Genomic DNA, 9,081 nt, shown 5'->3' with positions numbered 1-9,081 from the left:
ATATATATATATATATATATATATATATATATATATATATATATTGTCCATAAATGCGTCGTATTGGATCAAGTTATTGATTATTCTGTGTGGTTATGGGGTGAAGTGGTAGCTAACAAGGGACATTGGTGAGGCATGCATATAATTATTTTTTGTATTGTAGGCAATTAGGGAAGATTATTATCGACCACTTACGAAACACAATGCGTATATGTCGTGTTTTGACCGTAAAAGTATATCATGCATGCTAGTTCCTCTCAACTTCATCTATGTATAAGCAATTATAGGGAAAAAAGCTTCCCACCTTACACCATATAAAATTATACCTAAATGAAAACAAACCTAACTTTGAAAATGTAGATACTTTAATTAATATATATAATCATCAAAGTAATCTTTATTATGAATTCTTGATAAGTAACGAAGTCAATTAAATGTTCCTATCTTTTACAAAGTGTGAATATGTTAGAAAATTAGAATGATTAGTACTCTTAATTAAAACTTCATTATATTTTTAGCAATATGTAAAATGAATGTATGAATTGCAAATTTTACTCTTCACACAATTTTAGTAATTATAAAAAAGTCTAGTGTTATACTGACAATCAAAATTATTAATAATAACAAAAATATAATTATAAAGTAAAACTATCGATAATTAAAAATTCATTATTAAAAATGTTCATTAACAAATTTTATTGATAGATATAAAGATTTCTTGATAATTAAAATTCCGTCAGCTAATATCGTAGTTTGTTTTTTTTTCATTTTTTCTTTTTCCTTCTATTCTTCCTTTTCCTTTTCTTCTTTCTCCTCTACTTCCTCCTCCTCATTTCCTTCTTTCCCCTTCTTTTTCCCTTTTTTTCTCTTTTTTTTCTCATTATCTCTATTTAATTTATAATAAGTATTTTGTCACAGATTAATTTTATATCTATTGGAATTATTGATGAATTTTAAGAAATATAATTATCAACAGAATTAAAAAAATATTATCAACAGATTAATGAATTTTATCACCACATGATCAAAGCTAACCGAATATTTTGATATCTATTTTATTGACATAAGTATCTGTTAGTAATAAAAATTTTGAATTATCAATAAATTTTACTAATAGATACTTTCATTAGTAATTTTCTAAATTTTGTCGATAATTACAATTTTTTTATAATTTTTTTATCGATAAATTCTATTTTACCAACAATTTTTGTTGATAATATGAGATTTTCTTGATTCAACTTGTTACCAAATATTACCTACATTATTTGGTGTGTTTTATTTTGTTATATTTCTCGGTTACGTTAGACATGTTACATCAATTAGAATCATAATAAATGTTTCTCAACATGATATGTTTTAATAGTTTTCATTTTTAGTTTGATGGAGTCCATAACTCTTATATTTTATGTATATTACGACTTAACTAATGTAAAATAAAGAAAATAATATCTATAATATTTTTGTTGTTGTAGTGTTCACCTATAGACACAATTTGATCTTAGATAACGTATCATAAATTAAGATAATCATAAATATGTATGCATGCTTGATTTAATTCTTAAAAATTTAATTAAGAGGCTAACGAGTTGTTGGTTTGAATAATAACAAGTTTGAATCTCTTAAACGAGTAGTTAGAAGTTCTGAGCAAGTCCTCTTTAAGTTTTTTTTCCTTTTCCCAAAAAAATACATTATATTAAGAATACACTAGTGCAAAAACAGTCTATAACGTCACGCGTTCAACGTCCAACCACTGAAATAGTCAATGTTAAAAATGTCCAGTGACATTTTTGTAAATAAATGCAATTGTAGAACGTCGAAGTCCCATTCAATTCGACGTTATATGATGATAATTATTTAAACCAGCATGTCATTTTCTTTCTTCTTTCTTTTAAAGCACTAATAGTACGTCCAATCTTGTAGGGGTTCGACAAGCAAAAGAGTCACCCTTTTTAATTCTTTTTTCTTTTTTCTTTTAAACAACAAATAATACGTCGAATTCTGTAAGGGCTTCGACGTATTATTTGTCAGCTAAAAGCCAAAAAGTAACCCTTTTTAATTCTTTTTTTTCTTTTTTCTTTTAAACCACATAATACATCGAATTTTGGATGTATTATCTGTCAGCAAAAAGTTTTCCCTTTTAATTTAAGAAAGAGATTGAAAATTCATTAACTTTATCTTAGCGCGCGAGACCCTCTTCTCTTCTCAAACTTTTCTCGAATGAAGTTTGACAATCATCACATGTAATCTTTCTTTCATTTGATACAAATGCATGTTAATTAACTACTTTATGCATAATTTTCGTTTGTTTTGACCGATTATTTTCTTGTTATTGTCCTTCATAGGCGCATTCTGCTTTCTCTCTCACTGGTGGAAACACTTTATTCCGACGAACCCACCTTTTGAAGGTTAGTTTTCGTTTTCGTTTTCGTTTTAAAGAACTTATTTGTTGAACTTGTTTGTTGTTTTTTGTTGAACTTGTTTGTTGTCGTTATTTGGTTGAACTTGTTTGTTGTTGTTTGATTGAACTTGTTTGTTGTTTGTTATTGTTGTTTGTTGTTGATATCATACTATACGTTCATAATTCATGCTTTATAAAATACCAAAAACTGAAATTTTTTGTTTTTCTGCTTTTTAGGTGTCGTAGAGTTGTAAAAAAGTATTACAATTAATTAAAAAACAAAAAAATTGTTTAACGTCGAATATTAACAAAATTCGATGTCAATTTGATTAATGTCGAATTTTTTAAATTTGACGTCAATTTAACGTCTCCCGATATGATGTCGACCTAGAATTCGACGTGAAAGGCCAAAAAATAACAAAGATATACAATATTTTTGTATTAGTGATATAAAAATAAGGGTTTTAAATAAAATTGTTAGACAAATTTTACTATTTTTAAAAAGGTTTAATACATCATTTGGTCCCTACTTTTTGGGGTTTGGTTCAAAATGGTCCTACCTTTTGAAAAGGTTTAGTAAGGTCCCATATTTTGTCTAAAAATGTTCAACTCGTCCTTTTCGTGGACGCCGTTAAAAACATAACGGTGTTGATGCCACTGTGGCCAAATCTGAGTGAGGTGTTTTGTTGGATGATTACGTGGCACTATAAAGTGAAGTGTGAGTTTTTTTATTAAAATCAAAGAAAATTTCAATCTAAAACCCTAACGTTTTAAGAACCCTAAAGTGGAAATTAGAATCAGAAACCCTAAATTGGGGAAAAATCCCCAATCTTTTTATGCATTTTTGCCTTCCTTCCTTCTTCACCAACAGTGCGTCGTACATCGAACATGGCTAATCCTTTCACACTTTTAACCTAGTGATCCATGGGTTTTTCCTCTCTCTATCGTGGGTTTCATAAAACCCCAATCTTGATCCCTTTTCTGGTGCGTCGCCATGTTTTCTATCGTGGAGCTCTCGCCAGCAGTGGTGATCATTGGAAACATAATGATTTTTGGTTGCGTTCGAAGTGATGGTGGTTTTGATTCTGGTTTTCTTAGAGGTCTGGCGAGACACTTTATTTCTTCTTTTCCCTAACAGAAGCTCCCTTATACATTCACAGCGAAGCTCTGTTTCAAGCAGTGACGTTCCCTTGTTAGTGGTCTATGATGGAGTCGTGGTGGCTGTCTTCGAAAAGCACTTGCGACGATGACACCTTCGTAATGAAGGGTGGTCGTTCTTTCAACAACAATCACTCCGAACAACTTCGGGATGATTTACGATAGAGTCGCGATAGTGAAGCTCGTGAGCGACAACGACTCAAACGCATCTTTCTTCTCAAGATTTAGTGGATTTGCACAAGTGGGGTTGCTTGCAACAAAGTGATGGAGATCCTGATGAACAAATCTAGTTTTGGGTATAGTGGCCTTCGTTGTTCTGATTTGGCCACGTAATCATCCAAATTCGGTGAGTGTCACGTAATCATCCAATATAACACCTCACTCAGATTTGGCCACAGTGGCATCAATACCGTTATGTTTTTAACGACATTCACAGAAATGATCGAATTGAACATTTTTAAACAAAATATGAAGTTTTACTGAACTTTTTCAAAAAGTAGGAGCATTTTGAACTAAACCCCAAAAATAGGAATAAATGATAAACCTTTTAAAAATGACTTGGAAGAGAGCGTGAAAGAAGGACAAGGCAGGGCAGGAAAAACTAGACAACCCGATAGATCGTATATGAAAAACTATTTTTCTATATGTTTTCTCGTTAAATTTATTTAAAAAGATATCTCCTAGTTTGATAGTTGAATATTAATATAAAGATCATTCAAACAAAAGTTTGTTCTATATACATATATCTAAAAATAAAAAAATGCTAGCAATATGTCTTAAAATACTCGGTGGAACTTTTTCTTATAGCAAATTTGTCTAATTATTTCTTATACCTATAACGTAGAGTTATATTTTAACTCAATTTTTTTGAAAAGCTTTTAAAATGAAAAATAACTTTTTGCCTATTTTATTTTAGTCAAAGTAGTCATAATTTCAAGAGGTTATATAATTAGTCTTGAAATAAATTTTATCACAATTTTTAAAATAATATGAAAAATAGTTTGAAACTATCATTAATTCACATATCATAAATTTGTTGAACTTTGCAATAATTATTATATGGAAAAGTGAAAATAAGTGTTAGTTTTTTATTAGTTTATTTGATGATCTCAATTCCTCTAATATTTATTAAAATCTATATTTAAACCGTTCTTAATTATTAATATATTTTATATTCTTTTAACTAAGTTCGTCATTTTAGATTAATTTTATCAAATACTAAACTTGCACACATATTTTTTTTTCATTTATTTTGCAAACTACTTTGAACTAGTTGAATTTTGGTTTTTTATACATGTGTAGTGCTGTCAAAATATATTAGAACTCGCTAGTCAATATATCCTGAGGGACTTGCACAATACACAGTCCTTAAAATTGTTGTAAAAAGTTGACAGAATCACGAACAAAATTTTCTGAAGCGTGTAGAGTCACTATCCTTAAGGACTTATCCGCGGTGTATTGTCCCCCAGGATACAACAAGAACTTCTCAGAATATCTCTGGGGATCTCAGAACTAGCAAGGATCTCTAAAAAGAGTATAAAATAATTTTAGAAAAGGAAAGAGACAAAGGATGAAACTTAAAAGAGAAGAGAATGAGAGAAGATTGCTTTTGGTGTGTTTTGGATAGGAGGAACAACTCTCTATTTATAGAGCTAGGGAAGAATAAAATCAATAAAAGACAATAAAAGTCATTAAATATTTTGCAATTAAAGTTTTGATTTTGCAATAATCTAACATTATTACAACAATGGTCCACTTAGAACTCGGCTTGCTTGAGGTGAACCCATGGTAAGTTAACTTACTAATTCACCTAATTTAACTTAATTATTTATTATTTTGTGTTTCAATATTATTAGTTAACATTTTTTTTATTATGTTATAGATGAGGATAAAGAAAAAAATGTTTAAGGAGAGAAAAATAATATGAATTTATTCATTCAAGACTCTAATATTATAAATGGATAAGTGGTAAAAACTGATCAATTTTAAAAAATTATTTGTTCGCTTTTTATGTTTGCTTTTGGATTACATTTGTTTTTATTTTTGAATTGTCTTTAGAGTTTAACATTATTTTAGAGTGAAATTTATTTAGATTTGAGTTACAAAAAAATTATAATTTTTTTTAAATTTGAAAAAGAAATTATAATTGAGTAAGTCAATAAATCAATCCGTTTAACCCACTAACTTGTGGTGAACCGGACCGGATCAAATGTTTTTAATTCACTAATAAGTAAGATGTATTAGATTAGTTTATTAAGTAACCAACCTATAAGGAATAAGTTATGTTATTTGTTTTGACAATATATATATATAGAAATATTTTGTCCAAATACATGCAAAGAAAAATGATTGATCATGAGATAATTCATAAAAACTTTAAAAATCATAACAAATTCAATGTTAATATTATTTTATTGAATAGTCATAAATCATAATAACTTTAATACAAAATATTAAGTCATTATGACTTAGAACTTCACTATTTCATATAAAAAAATCACAATGTTAATATTTTGTATTAAAATCATTAGAAGTTATGAAAATTTAATAAAAAATATTAATATTGAAGTAGACATAATTTTTGTCAACTTTACTTTTTTAAATATTTATGAATAAGTTGTGTGAAATTTTAAAGTAATCATAAATCCATATAACTTCCTCTATAACCAATAATTTTTCTTTAACTTATTTATTTTTGTAATATCTAAACAAACTTATCCGCTTAAACTTTTAGTTTGTCATTTTTTATATTAGAAGATTGAACAATGGGGCAACTATTTTTGCTACTTCCAATAACTATTTTAAAAAGTTATATTATTTATAATTTATTATTAGATAAGGATGCAAAGTTATTTGCTCCATATTTATACGATGTTGCAGTTAAAGTTTATTTTGTAATTAATATTTAATAGCCAATAAAGATTTCAAAGATTTTAAGGAGTCAAAATTGATGATTTGGAGATTTTGATGATCTATATCCAACTTATTGCTATACATTTCTCCACTCTCAATTATCTAAAGAAATTTATTATGTTTCAGAATACATGCAGTCGCATATATCATCAATATACACATCTTTTGAATTTCAAGTATGATGAGAGTAAAGGCTTATTAACACAGGATACCATAGTGGTCCACATCAAACCTACTTGTGGTGTATATAATCGAGTTGAAATAAAATTAAATGTACTATAAAATTTGTTTTTGTTGTTAAAGTTATCATAAAATTTTATACTACAAGTGTTAAGGAAGAATTATGTTTATATTGTTTGATTTGATTTATTGAGAAAATTTAATAAGGCATGTCTGTTATAGTAACGTTGTAAAAGCATCATTAATTTTGTTTCGTTATAAATTGCAGGATGTGTTGTCAGTGGTGTGCATTGGTGGTCAAAATAGTTCCCATTAGTGGTTGGTATGGCGGTGGAGCTTTGCGCAGCGCATGTGGGAATGCTTCGCTTGCCATCTCCTACCGCTCCCTCTTCTGTAACGGTCATATTCTTTTAGCCGTTGGGTTCCTTTTTAAATTATTATATCTCAAATAATAAAACCCTTTTTTGTTACTTCTATTCATTGGTCACTTTTGAAACTACTTATTATACAAATTTTCTTTATCATCAAAACTAAACTACATTAATTAACTAAATCATAATGTAAATTATTAAAAATAGAGGATTAATAATAAAAAGAGACCTTTGTTCTGTAGGGTCCAAAAGCAACACCAGCGTTTTCCCACAATTTCATCTGACGGTTCAAATCGCATCACAGAATTGCAATCAAACAGTCTTATAAATACCTTCCTTTCTCCCTTTTACCAAAGTTCCCAGCACTCACAGACAGTAAGGTAGAGGCGAAGAAGGTAAGTTCAGAAAAAGAAAAAAAGAAGAATGGGTTATGTGTCTGTGAAAGCCGTTCTAGTCTCCACCGGGGTTTTATCAATGGCAATGGGTTTGAAACTCACACTCCCTTTGCTCTCGCATTTCTTCCTCACCCAAGCTCCACACGTGTGGACCTTCTTTCTCACCTGCTTCACTCCTCCCTACCTCTACATCCTCCTCAACTTCATCATCCTCACCATTCTCGCCTCTTCTAAGCTCAACAACCACCTCCACCACCACTCCCCGCCGGAAACCGCCCTCCTCCTCCCCTCCGACCCGCCTATTTACGACCGTCCTCTCCTCGCTGCCCAGCTACCCGCTCCTGACGCCGTCCACCTATCCCCCACCGCACAAACTGACTACACCGTATCTTCTGACGAATACCTTTACCAGACGAAACCGACGCTGAATCACGATGCGGTCAGCGAAGGCAACGCTTCTGCCGGTTGTGTTCGCGACGAGAACACGCCGGCGAAAGCGACGGTTCATGACGACGATGCTGCTGCCGTTCTTTCCCCCAGCCTGCTGAGAAAAGATTCATCGGACTTTTCCTTCGCAGATGAGAATGAGAAACCGCCTGTTTCTGCCAGATTCAGCCACCGGAAAGCGGTTAGATCCAGTCCAGAAGGTATCGTAATCCTTACTGCAAAGTGTTACTGTTTATCTCTGTTTTTTTTATTGAAATTGAAAAATAATGAGAAAAGGAAGAGTGAAATGAAGTGGTTTTGAAAGACTTTAAACAAAGCATGAAAGTTCGTTATATAGATTCTCTAATCGCATAATTAAGGTATATATTGGAGAACTATTACCTAAAGTGTGAGATGAAAATTCAATTCTAATTTGGAAATAGTTTGTATAGCTTGTTTGTTACAACAAGCTTATGATTAGAATTGAAATATTGTTGTATGATGACGTGTCTGAATTGGTTTTGGTTATGGTGTGGTGGTTCAGGGGGGAAGGTTGTGTCGTTGGGAGTAGCGAAGACGAAGAAGCAGGAGACGTTGGAGAGCACGTGGAGGACGATAACGGAGGGGCGAGCGATGCCGTTAACTAGGCATTTGAAGAAGGCAGAGACGTGGGAGACGCAGGGGACGCCGTTGAGGGATTTGAACGGTGGACCTGTGATGAAGAAATCAGAGACGTTTGCCGGGAGGGAGAAGAACGCGTCGACGAGGCTGCGGAAGGAGCCATCGTTGAGTCAGGACGAATTGAACCGGCGAGTGGAAGCGTTCATCAACAAGTTCAACGCGGAGATGAGGTTGCAGAGGCAGGAGTCGCTGAGGCAGTACAGGGAGATGATGAATCGAGAAGCTCACTGACACACAACACCGCATTTTGCTTTTCTTCACTCACTACTCCAATGATCCAATTTGGGGGAAAACGAAGAGAACAACATTACCTCAAAGAGCTTTTCAAACCAGAAACGATGATTGAGTTCGATGAATATAAAGCAGGGTGTGAATCATGGAAAATGTTTTGGGGATATTTTTCAATTTCCATGAATTGGATTATTATTTTTTTGGTTCTTTATTAGGTTAATAGTAAGGTTTCATCTTCTGCTTTTACTTGTGAGGTGATAATATAACCCAAAGGTTTTTAATTATTTTTAGCAGAACTGAAAGGTTTAATGAATGTTTTGTTTAACTA

The 9,081-nt window shown here is 31.5% G+C and overlaps 1 protein-coding gene across 1 annotated transcript; it reads left to right on the top strand.

Moving 5' to 3' along the window:
* The first annotated feature begins 7,351 nt into the window (after positions 1 to 7,351).
* Positions 7,352 to 9,081, top strand: LOC108333086 (uncharacterized). The gene is made up of 2 exons (XM_017568418.2): positions 7,352 to 8,062; positions 8,386 to 9,081. The coding sequence occupies exons 1-2, from the start codon at positions 7,444 to 7,446 to the stop codon at positions 8,751 to 8,753; spliced, it is 987 nt and encodes a 328-aa protein (XP_017423907.1). The 5' UTR covers positions 7,352 to 7,443; the 3' UTR covers positions 8,754 to 9,081.

The sequence above is a fragment of the Vigna angularis genome, chromosome 11 (assembly GCF_016808095.1).
Source record: "Vigna angularis cultivar LongXiaoDou No.4 chromosome 11, ASM1680809v1, whole genome shotgun sequence".
Lineage (NCBI taxonomy): Eukaryota > Viridiplantae > Streptophyta > Magnoliopsida > Fabales > Fabaceae > Vigna > Vigna angularis.
Note: the sequence above shows the minus strand (reverse complement) of the source record. Positions and strands in the feature narration are given on the sequence as shown.